The sequence below is a fragment of the Ursus arctos genome, unplaced genomic scaffold, assembly GCF_023065955.2.
Source record: "Ursus arctos isolate Adak ecotype North America unplaced genomic scaffold, UrsArc2.0 scaffold_18, whole genome shotgun sequence".
Lineage (NCBI taxonomy): Eukaryota > Metazoa > Chordata > Mammalia > Carnivora > Ursidae > Ursus > Ursus arctos.
In genome coordinates, this window is record NW_026622852.1 from 43,475,327 (window position 1) to 43,499,889 (window position 24,563).

Sequence of the window (24,563 nt, forward strand, 5' to 3'; positions counted from 1 at the left end):
GGGGGCCTGGGGCTAGTGCCTCACGGGGTGACTGGGCACCTCTCACTCATGATGCCCCATGGGAGGGAGGCAGAGATGAAAGAGACCAGGTCCTGTGCTCCCAGAAAGAGTTGAGGGCACGGATGTTGAAGCAGCAACGGTCGGTGAGTGTAGAGGGTCGTACTGGAGTATAGAGAAGCTCACCGCTGTGTCGGGGGACACAGAAGTCTCCCTGGGGAAGGGATGCCTCTGTAGGGATTGGAAAGAGCTCGTTGGGCAGGGGACGGCCTTCCAGACAGAAGGAACCATGCGGCGCAAAGGGGAAGGAGATGCGGAAGCACACATCATATTTCGGAAGGCGGTGGTGATCCAGTATTAATCTTAAATTGTGCATGACACTAACCCTTCGTGAGTACCTACTACGACCGGGCCCCGCAGCAAGCACTCCAGAGGCATTGTATCTGCTCCATGACCTTAACTGGTGAGGAGATGGAGACTTGAAGGGATAACAGAACACTCCCTGGATCCAGACATCTCTTTTACTCTGAAGCCCGAGTTCTTTCCCTGGCATCTCCGTTGCCTACAGCGGAGAGGGCAGATAGCATGTTCCGAATACTATTTGTATGGCGATTGGTTAGCTCACAGAGTGCTCGCAGTGAGGGGAGACAGCCTGGGGTCGGGTGCCAGGGGTCTGCCTGTTTGAAACCAGGCGTCTGGACAGATGCGTTAATCACAGGCTCCGAGGCTTTCTGGGGAACTGGGCGTGCATCGAGTCTGACCTCAGTTGAGGGCGGTGGAGCTGACCTCTTGGGCTGATTCCCTAATTGACCATGATGAAAAGCCCAGGGAATTGGATGTTCTTTCTCATGGCCAGTGTGATTTATGGGATAATCAGCAGGGATGTCTGGAGCAGAAGGTTATCATGCACACATTCACTCCCAGTCACACGCAGCCAACAAGTTCTGCACCCAGCAAAACGGGAGCTGTCACTTCTTGTCCAGAAGCGAGGCCTGTGCTTGGAGAGGGGAGGTGCATGGGGCCTCTGACCACCTCCTTTCAAAGATGGAAACATAGAGCCTGAGAGCACACGTACAGTCTTCACCTCAAAGCAGATTAGAAATCGGCGCTCCTGCCTTGAGTCCAGAGCACGTGCTCCTGTGTGGGTGAGAAAACCCTCCAAGTGCAAGGTTGCTCTCCAATGATTCAGAAGGTACTTTAAGTTCCTACAGAGCCACCAAGCCAAGGGCCTGGACCAGGACGGTTGCAGAGAGGTGGTGTCTTGTGCGATCTGCCAGTATAGGCATTCTAGAAGGTTGGGGCAACAGGTGTAGCCATGATCAACCACATTGGCTGCTCTACCCCAAAGCCAATGCTTTCTTCTCTCCATCATTCCTGGTGGGTGGTTCTAGACACTTATGTCTGTGATAGGGTCCCTACCCCTAACTCAGAATATACAAGTGAACATTCAGTTACATTCATGACTGGTATTAAGTGGCCCTGGGAGGGAAATATTTAATTAAGTGACTTTTATTTAAAAAAAAAAAAAAACCTTACAGAAACAGACTTCCTGCCTGTCTCCATCCACGGATACGATACACTCAAATATATTCACACTCGCAAAAATAAACACAAGCACAAGTTTACTAACCAAACAGACCCAAACACACGCATCGTAAACTCATGCCTGGCAGGTACACATCAGCCAAATACCGCAAACACATCACCTAACACACACACACAGCTACGCGTAGCATTCACACACGTGGGACATATAATCACACACGTGTCACGAGACAGACACATCTCATGCCCTGAAACATGTTACGTACCCAGAAAGCTGCACAAATGCACCCCGTGGCCACTGTGTGCACACACTGCCTACACATGTCACAACCGCACACGGCCTGGCTCTCTGCTCGCCAAGCTAGGGGGAGCCGGACGTGTGGCCGTAGCGTCCCTTTGCCCACCAAGCTTTTTCACGGTCAAGCAGAAAGGGAAAGAAGTCAGTCCAGCACTGGAACCTGGACGTCCTCCCCTTCCCTGTACCCACGTCCCTGTTGCCATGCAGATGCCCCTGGTGTGAATACAGTGATCCACGGTGGTGGGGGGCATATGTGGGAGCTAAGAGAGCAAAGGCAGCACTGGGGACGCTGGGAAACAACCTTGGGGAAGGAGGCAAAGCAGGTTTCCCCCCTGACCTCCAGGTCCCTCCCCTTCCTCACCTCTGAAGACCTCCAGATCAGAAGCCCAGGCTGAGCCCCTCCCTGGGGAGAGCCCACCTCACCAAGGAGGGGATTTGATCCAAGGCCTTACAGTCAGGGGTGAGGTGCGTGTCCCTTCATGTGGGCTTGGGGGCTGGAGGACACATTCTGGAGCCACCCAGAGCAGCTCCCTGTGGGCCCCTCCCTGGGCAGCACAGGCCAGCTTCTGTGCCAGTTAGGAGCCCTCAGAAAGTTGCTACTGGTCCCCGGGGCTGTCACCCTCCCTCCTCCTCCCAGGGAAGGAGAGGCAGGGGCCTGGTGAGATCACCCTCTGTAATGATGCCAGTTTGGGCTCATCTATCACAACACAGCAGCCTGGTCCTAAAGCCCCAGCCCCGTGGGTGGGGGAGGAGAGCGCAGGGGAGGAGCCGCAGGGAAGGGGAAGGGGAAGGGGAGCCGGGGCTGCTCTGCAGGCAGGGATGGCCTCCTGCCTTGACCATATTTTCCCCTTTGTTCCCCTCCTGGGAGAAGAGAGCCTTTGGCTTTTCCCCTACAGGCGGCCTCTTGCTTTTGCAAAAGAGGATTTTATCATCATAGCCTCGCTTCTACCTCGCTCCCTAAATACTCCCTTAGAACTGATCTCATGACAGACACGCAGCACTGACTTTCTCCAGCTGCTTCGTGACTCCCCCCGCCTTATTCCCGTCATTCACCTTTTTGGTATTTTTGCAACCCCCCCGCCATTTCTTTTCTGTCCTCTACCTTCCTTTCTCTTTCCTCTGTTGGGCTCCCCTGTATCCATTGCTGGGCTCCAAAGGCAGAGGGACGTGGGTTTTAATTCATGGGCCCCAGCCTGCTTTGTAACCTGAGCTCTGTGCAAGTCTCTAACCTGAGAAATGGGTGTGATGACAACCTGTCACACAGCACGGGATATTCAGGAGAACGAGTGACATACGAAAACCACCTGCATGGCCAGGGATCTGCCCCCCCCTTCTGGGTTCGGGGGCCCTGTGTTTAAAGTGAAGAGGTTTTAAACACTGTCCTAGGCCTGCCACTCCACCCTCGTCCCCTCTTCAGTCCTGGTGAGTCTCTCAGACTGAAGAGGATGACAAGATTGCAACAAGAAGGGCCCTCATTGATAAACTATATATACGTATATAAGTATATGTGTGTGGGGGGGCAGGGGGATACACACATAGACATCTCACACACACAACCTTTAGAATGGCTACTGGGATCGAGTTGGCTGTCTCTTAGGATCCACTTAGTGCTCAAGGGTGGTCCTAGCACTAAGGCAGGGGAATGACCTCCTTCGGGCCTTGGTCAGACTCTCACACGTCCGTTCTTTGCCCACATGAACGAGCACGGCTTGAGAGTCCTGGGCACACCTCATGGGATAGGCTTGATTTTCAGGAGACGTCACAACGTGTGAGGTCAGGGTAGAGAATGAATGCACCAAATTATAGTCTTGCTAACCCTCGGCTTAAAGTCAGCTGCCCCTCACCGGTGGCTGCTGTGTACCCACCTGTTTATCATCAGTGCATTCAGTGTTTCCTTTATCCACATATCCAGTCTTGCATTCATTCGCTCCCCCATCTGGGTACCCATGTCGTCCTGTGTGTTCATCCGCTCCTAGTCCCTTGTCCGTGTACGCATCCGCTCACCCCGTGTCCCTCACTCATTTCAGGAATACTTGCTGCCATCCAGGGTGCAGGGCGCCAGGCATGGAACAGGGAGCACAGGGAGGGCCGGCCGCGGGGGTGTACGGTCTGGCAGGGAGGAGAGCCATCGAGAGAACAGTCACCACGCCTGTGGGAAGGGGCTGGTGCCTGTGAGAGGGCCTGGCCTGTCAGGAGAGCGGGGAGGGCTCCTCGGAGCAGGCAGCACTTGGACTGAGGTCTGCAGGATCATTAATAGCGCACGAGTTGAAGAAGAGCAGGAGGGGTCTAAAGGCACAGGGAGGCGTGTGCGGAAGCCCTGTGCAAGCGGAAAGCGAGGGACTAAGAGGTGGTGCTGCGTTCATGGGCTTGCCGCGCCCCGGGCTGATGCGCCCTGAGCAGTGGCTGGGTGTCAGGCACCGGGCTAGGCTCACAGATGCGCCCCCTCATCCCTGTAGGTCTAGCGCCTCACTGTAACTGTGGAAAGGTAGTCGCAGGGAGGGCGTAAGGCCAGCACTGAGAGACTCATCGTGGCTGAACACTGCTCCCACTCAGGCGCAAAAATTAGGGCAGGCTTCTGGAGGATTTGAACTGGGCCATGAAGGACTGATAGGATTTGACCTTGAGAAGGCAGATGGGGGTGATTCGGGGGATGGCGTGAATGGGGGCAGAAATACAGAGACAAGGGGTTGTGGGACTTGAGTGGAAAACCTGGCTGGACCACCCAAAGTGTGAAGATAGTTAATGGGAGATGAGATTGACTCAACCATGGGAGCCCATGGATGCCAGGCAAAGGGGACTACGCTTTGTCCTGCTTGTAGGGAAGCTTGGAAATGTTCTCAAGCAGAGGAGGGGCATGACCAAACGGGGCTCAGGCCCAGTGAACATGGCGGTGGGTGCAGGCTAGATTGGAGATGAGAACAGAGTCAGGGAGACCAGAGGCCGCCCCACTGGGAGTTCACTTCTTCCTGTCCTCAAGGCCGGGATGGCCCGGTCCACTGGGGACCAGGAACGACAGGGCCTGCACTGTGGGAGAGCAGCCCATGGGCGTCAGGGGACTGGGCGTGAGCTGTAGCCTCACACTGTGCTTGCCCTCAGGGTCGGAGTGTGTCACCTCGTGCCTGGACCACAACAGCGAGTCCATCATCCTGCCAGTGAACGTGACTGTACGGGACATCCCCCATTGGCTGAACCCCACACGGGTGGAGGTGAGTGACAGGGCCGTCCCTGGTGGCTAGGGGAGGGACGTGACCACTGGACACTTACTGTGCCCTGGTCCTGAATTCGTCCTTTTGCATATGTTCAGTCATTGACTTGTCACACCTGTTCTGTGGGGTGGGCACTGTTCACAATCACTTCTGCAGGCTTCCAGCATTTCACACTTGCCCTTGGCCAGGCCTGTGCAGAGGGACCTTTTATTTACTGTTCCACTGAATCCTGATGACAGCCTAGGAATAAGAGGACTGTTGTCCCCAGTTCAGAGGTGAGAACACAGAGGCACTGAGAACATACACAAAGCAGAGTGAGGTCACATACACATGTCTGTCTGACCGGAAAGTCTGTACTTGGAAGGATAGCGTGATCCGGCTTCTCTAGACTTAGAAGGCCTTTCTCCTTCCATGGCCTAGATTTCTGGTATCCTTCTCCCTGCTTTACTTGTTTGGTGGAAAGCAATTAATACGTGATCTGGGGAACCGATAACACCCGTTGCTTATTAAGCACCCACTATGTTCACATGCCTAGCACTCAACACACAAGATCGTATTTAAGCCTCGGAATTGTATGGAGCAGGGGACATTGTCTGCAGTCCCTGCTTGGGGACACTGAGATCTCAGGAGTGAGCAGTGGGCCCAGTGTGAGGGCTCAAACCTGAGCCTGAATCCGAGTGCAGTGCTCGTCCCACAGTGTCAAGCTGGCGTGGACCTGGCCAGAGGCCCTGTAGGCTCCGCCTCCTGGCAGCCGCTGTCCTTGCCCAGGTCCACTTGGGGGCTGGCCACTCCCACTTGTCTATGTGTCACCTGATCCACTGGTGGCCCTAGAGCTGGTGGGGGACCCTACTCTTGCTCCCAAGGGCAGCGCGGACCCCAGGCCTCACATATCTGTTCTGGGCACTGGCTCAACCTGGAGAAAGTGAAAGAGGGAAGCAGGGCATGCAGGGCGGTGTTCAGCAATGTCCCTCTCGGCCAGCCTTTCTGCTTGGGGTGCGGGGGGCCTCGCAGTCTGCCCTCCTGCTGCAGATCTCGCTCCGGATAGCCAGGCAGAACCCGATATGAGGTGTACTATTTCTCAAATGAGCTGAGGGCATGCCTGCGAGGGCTTACTCAGCACTCGGCCTGTGGCGCTGGTGCTGGACTTGGACACCCACTCTGCTCCCCGGTGTACCCCAGCGTTCTTCTTCTCTCCTCTCCCCTTCCTCCTTCTCCCCAGATGCCCTCTGCCCCATCTCCAACTCGAGTCCCTTTTGCCTGCTTCTGTCTCCACTCTGTCTCTCTCCCCTCTCCCAAGACCTCTTACCACCTTGTTCCACCTCCCGCCCACCCATACTCTCTCTCCCCTCCACCCATACTCTCTCTCCCCTCCATCTGCCCCTGACTCCCCCATGCATACCCTAGACAGCCCTGTTTCCCTAACCTCATGCTCTTCATCTGTTCTCTGCCCTCAGCATGCCTTTCTCCACTGCTAACCCAGCGTCCCCACACGGATCCTCACTGAACGCCCCGGTGAATGCCAGTGTGCTGTCCACACCCAGGGGCACGCACAGAAGCCCCACATCGGAATCTCAAGGAAGTTTGAGATCAAGTACAAGCCCCTCATTGTACAGATGGAGAAACTGAGGAGCAGAGAGGGAGAGGATTAGGCCAAGGTCACACAGGAAGCAGAGCCAGGACCATGCCATGCCATGCCATTCCTCCCCTCCCTTCCTTTCCCCTCCCCTCCCTTCCCCTTCCCTCCCCTCTCCTCCCCTCCCTCTACCCTGCCCTGCTTCCAAATACCCTAAGACAGGGGAATTACACTCCTACACAGAGAAGACACAGGAGACCTCCCTCATACCCCAGTACCGGAGGTCTTCTCTGCCTGGGCTTCAGACCAGTTTCCCCTGGCCCAGCTCCCACTCAGGCCTTTTCTCTGCCCCCTGGGTGAATTCCCACCCTTCCCTCTGTGAGCCCTGGGCACTAAAGAGTTCAGTTCTAATTCACTGTGAAATAAATCCAGGGATTTGAAAGCCTGCGAGCCCCCCTTCCCCAGTTGCCCACCCGCTGCCTGGCTGCCCCAGCCCCCACCCAGTTCCCTGGTCTGCTGGCCTTTATTGATGCCGGCCTACGGAGAGAGCCATAACGAGGTTCAGACCTCCACCGGTCTCCGGAGGCCTCATTATCCAGGAGGAAAAAAATGTGGTAGAAAAAGGGAGGAGGGTGAAGGGCAGAGATTGATGATTTCCAGGAATAAGGCAGAAAAGCTGGCCTCCGCTACACCCTTGCCCCTTGTGTGGTGAGAGCGACATAGAAACAGAGCTGCCGGAGCAGACGCTGCCAGGCCAGGGCGGAGGCCCGGGGAGCCCTGCGTTCTGCCGCCGCCTCCGGGCCGGCCAAGGCAGATGGGCGGGGGCCGGGCTCTGCTCCAACTCCGGTTACCTTTGTCCTGGGGGAAGGAAGCGCGGGCCCAGAACTGACATTTCACGGACGCCTCCTGTGACTCGGGCACGGGGTCATGCTTCCTTTACCCCCTTTCCCCCTCCCACACCCCCTGGAAGGTCCGTGTCAGTCTCTCCCCGTTTCCAGAGGAGGAAATGGAATCTCAGCGGTGGCCGGGGAAGCCCCTTGCCTGAGAGGCAGGGGAGGGAGCCCCTGGCCAGTTGAATGTGTAGTGTTCTCCGGCTCCCCGTGCTGTCTCTGTTGAACGTAGGACAATAATAATAAAGGCAAACTGGGCAAACCCTTTACTGACCGCTTACCAGGGAATATGCCGCTGAACAGTTAACCACGGGCTCTCTGTGCTCCCCCCAGCAACCCCCCCCAAAAACAACCACCGTCTAGAACTCTGACTTGTAGCATTTGCCAATTACCGTGGTGTCAATATCCCCCCCCATGGCCGATGTCCTGGTTCCCAGGTTGCCCTCACTGCACACAAAACTGGGACGGGACGGGCACCATTGCCCCTCGTGGGCCCACGCGAGCCGGCCGAAGCCCACACTGGCACGTGTCGCACGACAGCCTCTATTTTAAGTACTCTGCGCATATCGGCCTATATGACGAGAACAGGGCCTACTTAGATAAGTGGGAGATCAACAACGAGATCCCCGTGCCGTGGTGAGCGCACCAGAACGGTGACCTTTGCGAAGGCAGGCGCACGGTCCTCTTACTTACCACGGCACTTCCCCTCGTGCCTAACACGCAGTGGGAGCTCGCTAAATACTTGGGGTTGTAGGGTCAGGTGACCAAGGTTCTCGTTCAGGCCCAGGCATCGTCTCGCAGCCTGTCCTTGGACAGATCCTGTCACTTCTCTAAGCTGCAGTTTGCCCATCTGTGGAATGAGAGATAGGCCTGGATCAAGAGGCCCGAAGTCAGACTCCCACGGGAACCAGGCAGGAGGGTAAATGGGTGAAGCGGGCCAGGCGAGTCATTCTGTATATTCAGTACCTAGGCAGATTATTAATAGTAGTAGCAGGGTGTACTAGACATATTTCAGACAGATAGGCTTAAAAGAATACAACGCCCGTGTGCATACAGCCCAGCTGAAGAAATGACTTTCTCAACTTTCTTCTTAAGATATAATGCATGTGCTGACCTTACATGGAAGACTTGATCAGTGTTCCTATTTGTGGCCACTCCTGAAACCACATCAGGATCTCTGGCTCCCCAGAGGTTGTCCCCTTCCCGTGCTAGGCCATGGCTGTGCCACCAAGATAACGTCTACTGGGTTGGCTTTTTTTTTTTTATTAAGGTATAATTGACATATAAAATTATATTAGTTTCAGGTGTACTAAAGTTTTTAGTTTTACTTTCATAAAGAAAAACACTCTGTCCCTTTATTTTTTTAAAGTTCTCTCCTTTGAAAGCCCCCACCTCCCCGGCTCCCACCGCCCCGCATGCACTGTTGGAAGTCATAGGGACACGGAGAAATCTTCCTCACATCTAAATAGAGGAAACAGTACAAATTCAGTGACAGATGGCAATGTCTCTTGGGCTCCGTGCTGGAGAGACTACAGGGAAAGGTGGAGACAGTGGTGAACTCTGGAAAACACATCCTGCTTCCCGGGGGGGGCAGCTCGAGCCAAGTGTGGCAGTGTGGAAATGTGTGCCTAGAATGGCTAGATTTTCCACTTTGTCTTGAATATAAGAAATCCAAAGTCTTTAAAATATAAAATCTCTGATTTTTTTTTTTTAGTACTGGCAAATAATTTTGACTTCTGTCAAGCACATTGAGTGCCAAACCGAACATTTCTGTGGGTTGTATAGCCTGGAAGCTGTTGGCTCGCAACCCTTGGATGGGGTGGACTCCTAGCCCTGGGCATCAGGAATTCAGGGTAGCAGCCTCTCTGTCCCCAGCTCCGAAGGAGCACCCCTGGTCTGCCCGGCACCTCGACTTGTTCATGGCAAATGCAGCTCACAGCCTCAGAGGCTCGTAAATCCTCTGGGCAGCTGGGACCTTGGATTTCGTAATGGCTTCTGGGAGAAGGTTGGAAGGAGGGAGGAAAGAGAGGAGAAGAAGAAAGGGAGTGAGGTACTTAAGGGGGAAAGAAAAGGAAGTCACCATTTATTATCTATGACACGCGGACACTGTTTTTTAGGCAGGTCCAAATATGCCACCTCATTTTGTCTCCACCATACTCCGATGGGATCAGCAGTATCACCATTTTACACATGATGCTGAGTTCTCACTGGGTTTTCACTGCCCAATTCACGTAACTAATGCAGCTGGATCAGAATGTAAACCCAGGGCTAATTCTCCTGCATTGTGTCTTGCAAGGCAACCACCGTATATATTATAAATCATAATTTGACACTTGCGGGCAAAGGATGCAGAATTCCTCCCTTGAAGGGAAGGCAGCGCCGTGGAAGGCCCTGTCAAGAGTCTAAAGTCAGAGGTAGAATGGTTCCGAGTGCACGTGAGGTCTGGTCTGTCCGATGGAGAGGGGAGATACCGTGCGTCCGGCATCCAGTGATTTCTCATTCACTCATTCAAAGACACTGATGTACTTCAACGTGGCAGGCATCCTTCAGACACCAGGCATTCAGGGTGGAAAGTGCCTAGGCTTTTAAAGGAAGCTAGAAGCTGCATAACTGATAATGAATGGTGAACCTGTTAATTGATACCATTCATTCACAGGAAGTCCTATACACCAAGGGAAGAATTAAGGAGAAAAGAGGGCTCATCTTAGAAGGTATCAGAAGGGGTGTCCATTCGGAGCCTCAGGATGGAGAGGCTCTCTTAAGATGTTTTCTCAGATGTCTTCAGCTCTGCCTGGGGCCTCATCTTCCCTGGGATTCAACTTGGAGACACTCTGCCTCCCCACCCACCCCCCCACCTACTTTTCTCTTAAAGCCTCTACCTTTCTGAACCTTGGTCTTTCCATCAGGCCAAAGAGTAAACTATTTTATGTTTACAGTGTCGGGGGCTAGGGGATGTGAAGGAGAGTGCAGGGTTCAAATGTAGACCTGGACATCAGAGAGCTATGGGCTCCTTCCATATGGCTTGTGGCAGGTCGGGTAACTTCTCTGTGGTCTGTTTCCTCCTGTGTGACCCAGACTCGAAAATAGTACCTGCAGTTGCAGTTTTGATAAGAGTTAAATAGATCAAGCTCTGAGGACAGGGCTTGTGGATGAGGATAACTATGACAGGGTTGGTAGCAGTGCGATGATGATGGTGATGACGTTGGTCCCATTCCTGATGTTGATGAAGAAGAAGATGGTGGTGGTGGTGGTGGTGGTGGTGGTGATGGTCACTGCAGCCAGGAAAAAAGGACAGTGTATCCTTCTTATGCACCAAGGCAGGAAATGAAAGCCGTCTTACAAAACTTGGTCTGAAAGTGCTCTCACTGGGCTAGAGGCCTCACTGGGCTGCAGAGGAACAAGGCTGACATTTGAGGGGCCCCATCTGGGATCTCCCAGTTTGTGGTGTAAATAGCCTAGCTTTTCCTTGCTCCTGCTGCTTGCCCCCTTCCGGTTCTCCTCACATACAGAGGGGCCCTGTAGTGAGACAGGTAGGGCGTGCAGCCCTACGGAATAGTAGAAAATCCAAAAGCCTTGGAAAGGTAAATAGGCTCATGCGGGTAGTATAAAAGTCCTTTTTCTGAACTCACGTCAGGTAAACCTCAGCTGACAGAAACCTGTACAACCACACCACGACACTCCTGCAGACGGATTAAATTAGCTCGCAGATAAACAGGGGGCGGGATGGGCCTCAAATCCCTTGTGGATCCCAGCCCTGCTGTGTTCTGTTACTTGAGCCATTACCAAGGGTCCCTCCAGCATCCCTGGATTTTGGCTGGGGACAGACTCTCCCACCCAGAGATGAAAGCCTGGGTTAAGGTCTCCCAGAGAATGAAAGCAGGTGATTCTCTCTACTTCTGGCCCTGCGGCCGGGAAGCAGAGGGCACCAAAGTAGCTAAGCTGGAAGAAAGGGGCACTGGAACTACTCACATTCCTTCATCCGGTCAACATGTATTTGTTTGCTGTGCTCCAGGCACAGAGAAAGACGGAGATGTCTAAAACCCGGGTCCCTGGTTAATCATTCCCGTACCATTCATCTCCACGTTTCATCACAAGCCCATGATGAGATTTTCAGGGCCCATTTCACAGACAGGAGAACCAAGCCTCAGAGTGGAAATTTACAAAGCAATTTCCAATTGAATTGCATCTACATCTGACATACCCCATGCCCCAGGTCTTTCCCACATGTCACCTTGTCTAGTTGTACTGGGAAAAGGCAGAAAGGGGCAGGAGGGGCTACATAGTAGGTTTCACATGGCAAGACGGGTTGTCCGACTGGTTGTTTGTGCAAGACTTTAATTCAATTCTGCTTACACTAAACTGGTCCTCTAGACTACACCGTGCTAGGCATGGTAAGGACTCTTCTGATGTTCTAGAAGAGAGGAAGACAAGTAAACACTGCCCATTGATAAAAATTATCTCTATTTCAAGATGTCGCCATTCATTTATAACAAAAACATTGATGGGGCCTCCTCCATGTGCCAGACGCCTTTCTAGGCGTGGGTGATCCAAGGGTGAACCATGGGTGCTGTGCAGCAGAAAAGAAAGGCACCAACCCAGTCTTAGCCCCATCTTGGAGTCACGTGGTTCCCTTTGTTCCAAGCTCACCAGGAAACCTAATGACAGTTGGGTTCCCATATAGGTCTGCCTTCAGGGAGAAATTGAGTTGGTCACATGATTTTCCACATTCTGGCCCATATGACTGTTCATTTCTTAATTAACATTAATCAGCTGGCAATCATCCAGGAGAGCAAGCCTGATCCTCATATTGGATTTTATGTTATGAGCTGCCTTAAATAATTTCCAAAACGAGTGCTCGGTTTCAAATCCTGGTTTCTTCACGAAACAACTATGAAGCCTGAGGAATTTATTCTCCTTATGACCCAGGATTAATGTCCACCCCCCTGCATGGTAACAACTAATAAATAAGATAAATGCATAAAGTAATTAGCACCACGGATGAACTCAATATATTTTCGTTGTCATTATCATAGTAATAATAATAATTATTAAAGGGGGCTATAAATAAATACATACATGCAAACCTAGAAGCTCTGAGCGGGGCTGGGGAAGGCACCACAGGGAAAGTAACTCTTAAGCAGCAATTTAAAAGATAACTAAAGGTTCTCCAGGAGACAAGATGGGGAAGGGCATTTCAGGGAAGGAGAAGAGCAAGAACAAAGTGGCAGGGGTATGGCAGTGTGGACAGTGTCAGGGAGTTGGGAGCAGGCCCATATGGCATGGTGGCAGGTGGAGGCAGGAAGGGTCCAGGTCTCCAAGGGTTCTGAACCAGTCCGCTGCCCTCAGACTGCGGTGCGTATCAGAATCATCTGGGAGGCTTGTTTTTAAGATGTGGAGTCCCAGGCCCTGGCCTTAGAGCTAGAGATTTGGATTCGTTAGATCCAAGGTGGCTCTGAAGTACCTGCCTCCTTGAGCTCCCACAGTGACCCTGATGAACGCGGTCCTCAGCACATGCTTTGGGAAACCCTGTTCCACACTATTCTGCCATCTTCCTGTTCTAGCCGTACATCCGCTCTGCCTTTCCTCCTTCCTCCCACCTTGTTCCCAACTCCACCTATGGATCAAACATCAGCAGAGAATTTCCTGAGGGGCCTTTCTGATGGCGTCCTCATCCTCCAATGCTGCTGTTCTTCGGTCCTTATTCCTGCCAGGGAGATACAGAAGCGTGATACCTACAGCAAACACGAATACTATTGTAATCTTACGGCTCCTGTTATTGCAAGTAGCTGGGCAAATTACCCATGTAAATGCCAGGGTGAAGTCAGGACGTGGAAGATCCGGGAAGAGGTGGGGTGGTCGAATGTGGTGCCGACAAAGGATGAGTTCCTCCCAGCCCCAAACCCATCTGACTGCTCTGTCCCTCTCTCTGCAGAGAGTTGTCTGCACGGCTGGTCTCAAGTGGTATCCTCACCCTGCTCTGATTCACTGCGTCAAAGGCTGTGAGGTGAGTCCCTGGAAGGGATCCTACCGTTATTAACACCATTATTGCTGTTCTTATAAATCACGGCTACCGTTTGCTTTACCTACAAAGTGCTATAAATATCCCTTAATAGACTTCTTGGACAGGAATGAGCAACCCCATTTTATAGATGGGGGAACTGAGGCACAGAGATATCAACAAACATAAAAAAAAAATCACAGATAACAGAATTAGGACTTCAAGACAGGTGTTCCTGCTTCCTAAGCCTATGTTCAACATGACGTTGCATCTGTGAGGGAGGGAGGGAGGCCATGGTGATTTTGCATCTATAACATGCCAGACGTTTGACCAACATTATCACATTTAATGTTTACAGAACCACAGGAGGCATTCTTTTCTTTCCAATTCCTATTTTACTGCTGACCATTACTTGCAGTTCACTTCCTTTTGCCACACATTTGTCATTCACTCTTTCTGCAACCCAGAAGTAATATGGACACCTTAGACCCGACCGTAGAGCTGAAAGTGAAGGTCCTCTCTGACTTCACAGTTGAACCCTTCCCTGGAACTTGGCTTTATGGAGATGTTTCTGTGTCTCAGTGACAAGGCTAGGGAGGCAAAGGGGCAGGGTACTTAGAATGTCATCTGTATTCTCAAGGGTTTACACTGTCTATGGAACTGGGAGATATTTCTGTGCACCCCAAGTCCCTTGTGGGTCTTCTCAGCTGGCAACGAAAAGGACACCCCAAACCCCATCCAGGTGGATGCATAAATATTTCTGGTCCCCCCCAGAGCCTGAAAATGCAGGTGAGAGGGACTAGCTTGTGCTCTAGAAAACTTTATCTTTGATGCAATTCTTAGAATGTCAGAGTCAGAAATGCTCTTCTAGCTGATCTAAGCCTGACTTTTTAAAGCTGTAGCCAGATCTAAAATTTGATGGAATGCTCAAACGGGAAGGGTTCTTAGTGTGATCTAACCCTACTCAATGGTTATATGGAGTGGAAAGTGAGGATCAGAGAGGCGATGGACTGACCCGGGGTTGCACAACATAAAAGCCACAGAGCCAAAGCATGAACCTGGGTCTCCTGACTCCAGGCCAGTGCTTTTTCTCCTCCATTAGGCCACCTCCCACCCATGAGCCACCCCTGAGCTGCAAGTGTCACAAGACAGTCCCTGGGTCGCACTTCTCTATGTATTGGCTAGGGGCTCCCTGTGGCATCTTCTCAGGGCACTCAACACTGTAGTCTTTAAGAGCCCCTCATTCTCCCAAGGTTCAGCCAGGAATGGCAAAACCAAGGCCAAGGCCCTGTGGCTTTTGCTTCCTTCCACCTTTCCGGATCAGTCCAGCGCTTGGAGAAAAAGGAGCTTGGATTACCTGGATCCTTGTTCTGCTGAGTCGGCGGTCTAGGCAGCCAGTGTGACAGCAGAATTCGATCCCTCCTTTGACTCAGCACCTGGGCCTAGGAGACCCTCCCCTGTCAGGCTCTGAGCGCTGCCAACGACGCTTACCGCCTCTGCCCTTGCAGGTGATCTCCTTTCCTCCTTAGTGTGGAGCTAATAGTTTGCCTCCTGTCTGGGGCTGAAAGGGATGCCTGGGAGAGGTACAAATGCTGAGTTCAGGGGGGAGCTGTCACCCTGGAATGTCTAGAGGTAGCCAAGATTGAGCACAGGTTTTGGGACTCCTGAGCCCTCTACCCCAAGCTGTGTCCAAAGTGGTCACTTCACTCTCTCGTGTGTCAAACTTCACTGATGCTTCTTATGTGCCCGACACAACTCTAGGTTCTGGGACCACAGTGACCTCAGGCAAGTGCAAACAGTAACTTTGCTCTTCCTGAGTCATCTGTGGCATCTTCTTGTCCCTCGTCCATCCATGCATCCACGTATCCACCCATGAAGAACCTCATCATTTTACTGAATAAACCTGAAAGGAACAGATGTTTGGTGAAGTTTTGCTCAAATCGCACATGTTTTGCTAGGAAATCTAGGATACAAAAATGGGTGACACGCAGTCCTGTCCATCAGGACCTCACAGTATAGTGAAGGAGATAGGCAATTGAAGAAAGAATTCTAAAATATGCACCAAGAGCTGTAACCAAACCAAGCACAGGAAGCTATAGAAGCCCAGAACATCCCGGGGTATCAGAGAAGGCATTTCGGAGGGCCGAGGTTGGAGCTAGATCTCGAAGGGTGAACCGCTTGCCTGGACACCTTAGTAGTAGCCATGAGAAATACCAGCGATGGGAAAAATCTCTTAAGTGGCAGAGCTTTTCACATGGTATTTGCTCTCTCTCGAAATTCTCTCTTCTCCACCCTCATCTAATTAACCCCCGCTCACGCTTCTGATCTCTGCTGAAAGGTCATTTCCTAAGGGACACCTTCACAGAGCTCCCTGATGAGGTCCAGTCCTCGTACTTCTTAACAGCCTTGTGGTGCCTGTCCTCCATCGCTCTTATCAGAGGTGAAATTGGCCAATTAGATGTGTGATTATTTGATTAAAGTCTGCCTCCTCACTGAAGCGTAAGGTCTGGAGGAGTAGGAGCTCCATCTGTATTGACTCCCTGTTACAGCTTTGTCTTAGCACGATGTGTGACATGTAGCAGGCATTCAGTATATATGGTTAAGTACAGGGTGGATGGTTAGAGGGGTGGATGGAGGCATGGATGTGGCTGCAGGAAAGGTCACGTAGGGGAGGACAGCTGGTGATGAGACTGGAGATTTTTTCAGGGGAAAAAAAAAAAAAAGTTTCATTTATTTTTTTCTCCTCTTCCTCTTCTTTTCCAAGCCAGTTCCTTTTATTCTAAGGGACATTTGGTTTCCTTCCTTACTCTGTTTTATATGACATAAGAAAGATGATAAAGAACAGATCCCAAAGGCACAGAGCAAAACCAAGGGCTTCTCCCTTGTTGTTTGTACCTCTGTGCTCGGATATGAATGTAATACTGTGTTCATTATTGCAGGTACCCGTCAAAGTCATGCTTGTGTTCACAGCCATGCACATTTGCACCTAGATACCTGAGCACGGCTCTTTGCCTGTTCTTGGTTCTGTCTTGCTAAGATATTTTTTTAGACCCTTATAGGATAGTGATGAAATGGAATCTGGCATCGTGAGTTGGGAGCACAAAGGCTCTGTGAATTTGGAGCAGAGATGCAAAAGCCAGGGATGCCACATGGGGGGGACTCCTTGTGAGCTTGGTTCTCCCCATAATAGTCAGGATGGGAAGGAAGGACCACTGGATCACAGGGGTTGTGCTGAGATGCTGTGGTCTTAGCCAACTGATGACATCTTTCCCATCAGTGAGTCACTGAGCATTACAGAGCCCAATGTAACTTTTATCAGAGAGGTCTTACTTTCATCTGCCCTCTATATTAAAGGGTCACACGGTGTTGCTTTTGATGTGCGGAGGGGTATGCTTATTGCTTTGAGAAACCAGTGGGCTAATCCTGCCTCTTCATTTCACAACTCGGAGCCTTGAGGTCCAGAGAAGATAAGCCACTTAATCAAAATCACCAAGTAACCCCTCCAATTGGCTGAGGTTTGTTAGACTAGAACCCAGATTTTCTAAACCCCTGCCAGTTGTCTTTCTACTATGCCGATACAATATATGCAATCTCAAAAACATTACTAAGAGCCGAAGTTGTACCCAGCATTAAACTAGGTAATAGGGAGACAAAGAGGAACTGGATGTTGCCTGTGTGTTCAGCGAGCTCACAGTCTTACACACCAGCTGCAGGTTCATAAGCAGACATTAGAAAAAAAAAAATAGTGTGCTTCGTGCTTGGATGGGGACAAAAAAGTATTAGGGGGTTTGCAGGCACTCCTGACTTTCCCATAAGGTTACTCTGGGTTCAGATCAGTAATGACTTAACTTAGGGTTAGGGGTTGGGGTTAGGGTGGGGCTTGCCACATGGGAGGTTCCTCATCTTTGGGGCACCACAGAGTTGGAGGAACGCGGGGAAGAAAAGCAACACATCATTACGTGCTAGATGCAGACTAGACTGGCAAAGAAAAAGTAGGAAGCCAACTTAGATTGAAATCGCTGCTCTGGCCCTGCCAGGTGATCTTGGCTGAGCCCCTTTCTTGCTCTGAGCCTCAGAATCTTCATCTGCAAAGTGGGAAGAGCAGTGCTTACTTGACATGTTGTTTGGAGAACAAAGAGGACAACAAACACGTGAAGCATGTGACAGCAAGGACATCTGTACCTTAGTGCTAGAGGACAGGGAGCCCACAGGCCATTGCGCCAAAGTCCTATGAATTCTTGTGTTTAATCTTGACAATTCTTGGGCAGATTACATTCAGCTTATGTGTAATATAACTTAGGTTTTAATTACCTACTACTGGGAAAAGTAGGGGAAGGGTGCTCAAATTTTCTAATCATTTCTTCAAGTACGATGAGCCCTACTTTAGGAAGATATAACTGATCTGTCCTGTGGCTTTGCATACCCCAGCCTACAAGCGTGTCTACCAGCAGAACCATAGTTAAGTTGCAGAAAACTCGACTAGATAAGTCTTTACAAATGATAGAAGCGATAACTTGTCCAAGGGGGTGTTGGCATTTGAAGCCAGGTAGGCTGTCTGCAGAGGTTTTTAAAAGGATGCGAGCTAGCTAAACAGCGGCAGGGCCATCCCCCACCCACGCCTGGATGCTAACGGGCCACCTTCCTTCTGCCTTTCTCCCCACTTGCAGCCCTTCATGGGAGACAATTACTGTGATGCCATCAACAACCGAGCCTTCTGCAACTACGATGGTGGGGACTGCTGTGCCTCTACGGTCAAGACCAAGAAGGTAGGCCCCCCGGGCAGGCGCCGCCTGCAGGCCTTTCCAGCTTCCTAGCCAGGAGCACCCTGCATACTGGACAACCCGTTGTCCTGGTTGTGTCAGCCCTTGCCCACAAGCTGTGTTCTGTTGTATTGTATTTTTCATTCTTCGAGGCAGTAGTTCAGCTAATATCATGGGCTGGTCCCTGAGCTGGGTGGGCAGGCTCGTGGATGATCTTTGCAGATGTTGTCCTTACTCTTAAAGCTTGGAGCCGGGTATGGAAGCTGACAAATACCAGTGTAATCAGTACTTTCAGACGGGGAGGCTAGAGCGCCGCGAGGGCCCAGGCCAGGCGCTGGAGAAGGGCTCTACTGAGGGATCAGCCTCAACACTGAAACTTAAGGGGGAGGGAGAAGGAGAGGGGAGGTGGCTAGGAAAAGAGTTTCTGGGGCAAGAGACTAGCTCGTAAAATCCTAGGGGGAACCTGCATTTTTAGGGAGTATGGCCAAAATCTAGGGGTAGAGAGAAGATGGGACATTCTTACCAAGGTAAGTCATAGCCTTTGATTATTTTATAATCTCTTTGTAAAATTAGGGGGAGTGGGTCTTGGATGTGATTTTCTCCCTTTGCAAATTAGGGTGCAACAGGAGTGATTCAAGTGTCTCGAGTAAAACTGGAACATTTGACTATGCTGCATACCCACCACTCACGGAAAGAGTGGCCACCCCACTTTCTTCCCGATGAGAGCTGGGATCCCCGCCGAGAGCTGTGGGAGAGGTGGTCAGACTGGGCAACCTGGGTTGAGGAGTGCTCTGGTGATGAATGAGTTAATGGGGAGCTATTTCCAGTTTTGTACTCCTCTACAATCTGAGCTGAAAAATCAAAAAATCGTTTGAGCTAATCTCTCTCTCTCTAAAGAAGGGGGAACTGTGTTCCTGAGACCGGTAGTAGTCAGTCTTGGCAGAAGTCTGTCGGTGATTATCTGCTCCGAACTTCTTATTTCCTAACGGGGGCACCTTGGCCAATGCAGGAGAAATGATTCGTCCACGGTGGAAGAGTGAGTGAGAGAAACAGGGCAAGCTTCCCGGCTTGCTATCCAAGTACCTTTGTATCACACCATCCTTAAAAGAATTAGTTCCTTTAAGAAAGATGCTCTGACACCTAGAATGTGGGGATGAACAAGGCCAGACCCAAGGAACACACTCAGACTGCATCTTTGGGGAGATGAGCAGGGCTACTGGGGCTCTCTGGGGTTGGCCAGTTTTGTATGGGCAAACTTCAGCATGCCCACCCCCTCCTTTTTTTTTTTTTTTTTTTTTTTTATAAACACAGGTCAATACTTTCTGCTCAAATACAGTAGAATAAAATTCATTTCCTATTACTGCATTTTATTTTTCTCCCAATTATGAAACAATGCATATTCTACTTTTTGGAAAATCCAGAAAGCAGAAGCGAACAAAGGAATCATTGCTTATCGTACAACCTGGAAAGCCATTGCTTTTCCTTCTGCCGTATTTTACTGTGTTTAAGTGTGTGGGTGTTTGTGCCTGTGTATGTATCTCGCTGTATTTCCAGTGTGGGATCCTGTTTTGTTCTGTTTTGACTTAGCACAGGAAATCTTATACATAAGAATGATCTGATATTCTTATAAACTTCCCAGCTGCAGTTTTTGCTCTATTATTATTTATTAGAGCATTGTGATGTATCGTGATTTATAGAAACGTTCACCTCAGGGTGTTCTTCTTAACTCTTGGGTTACTTTAGTTTCTCACAATGATAAATAATGAGGCTTGTGACTATCTTTGCAGGGAAATATTTCTGCAGCTCTATTCCTTTACAATTGTGATTTCACAGTGTCAGAACTGAAATGACTAGGACAAGAGGTGTGAGCATTTATAAGGGTCTTGACGCCTGGCACCAAATGAATATAGTGAACAGTAGTGTCATGTCACCGTTTCCGAAAGTGAATGGACAATGACGTTTGTGTTTTAAATAGAAGTTTGAGTAGAGTTAGGACGCAGTATTCATGTGACACCATCAGTTGGAGCAAGAGCAGCTCCGATTAAAAGAATTTTCCTACCAACTATAACTTATATACAAAAACATAAAAAAAAAAAACCACCCTAATTTATTTTTATTGGGAGACTTCCTTAAATGGAGTGCTGTTTCTACAGAGCGCGTGGTAGGAACATGACGTCATGAGATTGAAGTTCAGGTGCAGATTCCAAATTATTACAGTCACTTGAAAAAATATATCTGTACCCCGAATGGCCATTTTAACTGTGCATACTGGGTTCGGTTGCAACAATTTCAGACGTCAGGGCCTTTCCGTGCTGCCTCTTTAGTAAGGGACCCAGAGTCAGTTCTTTGCTAGTTCTGAATATGCTTCCTAGTCCTTTTTTTTTTTCTTTCCTTTTCTATCAACAATATATATATATATATATATATATATATATATATATATATATATAATTTTGGCTTTTTGGGTTAAAAGATCCCCTTCTTCCACTTTAAATTGGTGATTTCTTTCCTTTTCTATCAACAATATATATATATATATATATATATATATATAATTTTGGCTTTTTGGGTTAAAAGATCCCCTTCTTCCACTTTAAATTGGTGATTTCTTTCCTTTTCTATCAACAATATATATATATATATATATATAATTTTGGCTTTTTGGGTTAAAAGATCCCCTTCTTCCACTTTAAATTGGTGATCCTTATCGTCGGCCGAGGCTGCAGAATGCAGAGAGCCAAGCTTCCTTCCTGCAGTGAGATGCATATTTCTCGAGCATCTGTGTGGGCCCCATGCTGTACCGAGCCGTGCGCCCTGGGCAGAGTGCAGGCTGGCACCTGCCCTTGTGAAACTCGCAGTCCGTTAGGGCAGCCGGGCGTCAGGCAGTGAGGTGTCCAACCATGCGTTGTAGTGCCTTTATCAAAGGGCAGTAAAGGAAAGGGGCGGGATCTTACGGAGACCAGTGTGAAGGTCAGGGAAGCCTTCCCTGAGGAAGCGATGTTTACCCTGAGACCTGAAGAGTGAGTAGCTTTCCTGGGGAAGGTGAGTGGTGGCTGAAGACAGGATGGAGAGGCCTGTGAACACCATGTGGGAAGTGTGGATGACAGAGCCTACTGGCTTCTCTTCTGGTGCATTTGGCTTTCCCAGAGTTGTTTCTTATTCAGTGTTTGGGGCTTTATTTCGGATTTGAGATTTCTGGGAGTCTGACTTCTGGAGGAGAAAGGGAATCTCAGATTAAACTCGTACTTCCTACCATCTAAATTCTCCAGTTTAACTGCTAAATAAACTCCAGCTTCTCGAATGCTTTAACACTCCTTCCTACAGTAGACTGGTTTATAGAGACAGCAAGTGGAGAAATAGAGAAGAAAAAAGACACCCCTAAGTGAAATGCCGAAACTGTCGGACATCCTGCCAGACACGTGTCCTCCGTCACCTTCTTGAATCCCTGTGGCAAGTCTGACAGGTCACTGTGAGCCTAGTTGCCCAGGTGAACCAGTGTGGGCTCAGAGCACTTGCAGGTCGTGCTTGAGTTCACTTGGCCACAAGTACCAAGGCGCAGATTCGAACCCAGGCCTGCCTTATGCACGAGCCCAGCTCTTTCTTGTGCACGGGGCCGAGTCCTCAGTGTGCCTGGGCCTAACCCTCCCAGTTCTGGTTGGAGACAATTCACCATGACCCCCATCTGGCAGGGAACCTTGGCTGTGGGACCCCCTCCCCTTGGCAAAGGTGAAAGCGGCTTTTCCCAGCGGCAAAGACAGGGTGGGGAGTGGTTGAGGCTCTCAGCCTTGCCAGCCATCCCTGACGTCCCAGACAGCAGTTTCCTCTGAGTGGAAAAAAGTCCTGCTTTCTGTCTCCAGCTTCCCCAGCAGGAAGCCTCTTACGGCAGGAGAGGGGCCAGAGGCTGGCTTCCTTCCCCTCATTCCCTGCTCCGTACTGCTGGTCCTGGTCAGTTCCTACCTGGACTCTTGGCCCCAGGCACCCATCGTGGGGAGTTCCCTGTCCACAAGCACACGGCCTGGCACTAGAAGCTCACTGATAGAGCAGATTTGCTTCATGTACCTTCCTCAGTGACAGTAATGTCATTAATGGAGCACATACTGTGTGCCTGGCCATGGTTTGGAGGCTCTGTGCCTATTGTCTCACTTTGAGACCCCAGAAAAACCCGACAAGGTAGACGCAGGGGAGGCTCAGAGAGGTGAACTCATGAACTCACTGGCACGAGGTGACGGAGCTGGTTGTAGAATTTAGGATTTCCTGGCTCCGAACAATAGTCACTATTTATGGAGGGCTTACGATGTGCCAAGCGTAGTGGTAACTGCTTTTGCATGTCTCATCTCTTTTCATCACACCGTCGCCCTATTGTAAATGCTGTCTTGTTACCCTCATTTTACAGACAATGCATCTGAGGCTGAGAAGGGCTGAGGTCCCAGGGCCAGTGGTAGAGCTGGGAGGGAAACCTCGTGAGTCTAAGCCACGAGGCAGTTGCCTCTAACCCCTATTCTGAACATCGAGTTGTAATGAGCTTGCATCTTGCCCAGGCATTTTGCCCTTCCCCTAGTGGGTGGGCTTCTTCCTTCCTAGTGCTCCTGGACAGGAGTCCCGGGTATGAACTCAAGGCCAAGGGGTAAGCACACAGCATCTTCTCCCAGACATCTTTCTAGCCAACTCTCTAACTTAACCTCTTCCCAGTCTCCAGGGCTGGGGCCTCTTGGTCACTTGGCCCACAATGATGTCTGTCTGCTCCCTTCATCCTTCCTCCCCTTGTTTGTCTTTCCAGACACCAGCTGTTCCCCACATCTGCCCTGTGGGGTGACCTGGGCCCGGCTGGCAGACAAGAGCAAGACAGTGCAGGAAACTCCGTCTGACAGGGGTGACCGGTTTCCCATCCAGACACCTGTCTGCAGTGCGAGGCAGACAGGAAGGGGCAGGACTCAGCTCCTCAGCATGTCAGTTTATTATTTTCCTGTTGGAGCCTTGAGGAGTCTTGAATACAGAGCAGACTTCCAGAATGGTGGCTTCAATAAATTTACCCTCATAACAACAACAAAAAAAATTCATTTATAATTGGAATCATCCTAAGGAAGCATGTGTTGGAGGTTTAAGGGAAGAAGGGGAAACAGCCTTAACGTATTCAGCACAGCAAGGCTTTGTAAGGCGTGGTGGCCTGGAACACCGCTTATGGTCATGTTTTAGACAGCTGCTAAGAGACTAATTCTGGAAGATGTCTGGGAAGTTGGGGTGTAGTCCCAGTTCTATGACTTAGTTCTGTGACCCTGGGCAGGCCAGTCTCACCTTTGGTTTTTATCTCTTGACATTTGGATTATATTCATGTCTAAGGCTTCGCCATGTGGCTTCCTGAGGGAGTTGGCCATTGGTGAGAACCTGAAGGCTATTTGGGGCAGAGACCAGTAAAGATTAGGAACCAATCCCAGAAACATCTCAGCATAGGATGACATGCCTAACCGATGACATTAAGTGTAGGGTTGTAATATTTATTTGCTAAATCTAAGTGAAAACGTGGTTTCTTAGGAAAGGACATTATACCCAAACATAGCCCATCGGTCTAAGGAGTCTAGTGAGTCTAAAAATCATGAGATGGACAGCAACCTTTTATGCCACTGGGTGGTCCATGCTAAAGGGTTGGGTATTGGGCTGCAGAGCTAGTGAGGTCCATCAATGGCTCTTAAATCTCAACTTAGCAACCAGAATGGTCCTCCAAAAACAAGTCTTGTGGTATCACACCTCTGTGCAAAGCCCTTCAAGTGTCTCCCCATTTTACTAAGAGTAAAAACCAGGCTTCCCAATGGTCTCTAAGGCCCTATGTGCTCTGCCTACCCCCATTACTTCTCTGCCTTCACCCCCTACTATCAGTACCTTCCTTCACTTAACTCCAGCCATCCAGCCAGGTGTCCTCCTACCTTGCAGAATTTGTCACTGGCTCCTCCTTTAGCTGAGAACATTCTTTTCCATTCATCCACATGGCTCACTCCCTCACTTCCTCCAGGTCTTTGCCCAAGTGTCAAGTTCTCAAGGAGCCCCATCCTGACCACCCACCTTACATCACCCCTGGCACTCATGCACCCATTTGCTTTGGATTCCACTTTTCTTTCTTTTATAACCCAGATCACCTTGGCACATACGATAAAATGTATTATCTCATAATCCCTACCCCCTTGCTGATCAAATGAAGATTTCATGAGGTCAAGAATATGCATCTGTCTGTTCAGTGAGGTATCCCTAGTTCTGATGTACCCCACTGTTGAGCACCTTCTATGTGACAGACCCTGTTCTAGGCC

General features: G+C 50.2%; 1 protein-coding gene across 1 annotated transcript in view; it reads left to right on the forward strand.

Annotated features, from left to right (window-relative positions):
* PAPPA (pappalysin 1) overlaps window positions 1-24,563 on the forward strand; it is a 239,779-nt gene that overhangs the window by 204,879 nt on the left and 10,337 nt on the right. The window contains exons 19-21 of the mRNA XM_026513725.4: window positions 4,937-5,046; window positions 13,442-13,513; window positions 18,175-18,273. Coding sequence (XP_026369510.2) covers window positions 4,937-5,046; window positions 13,442-13,513; window positions 18,175-18,273 — 281 coding nt within the window. The remainder of the gene's footprint in view (window positions 1-4,936; window positions 5,047-13,441; window positions 13,514-18,174; window positions 18,274-24,563) is intronic.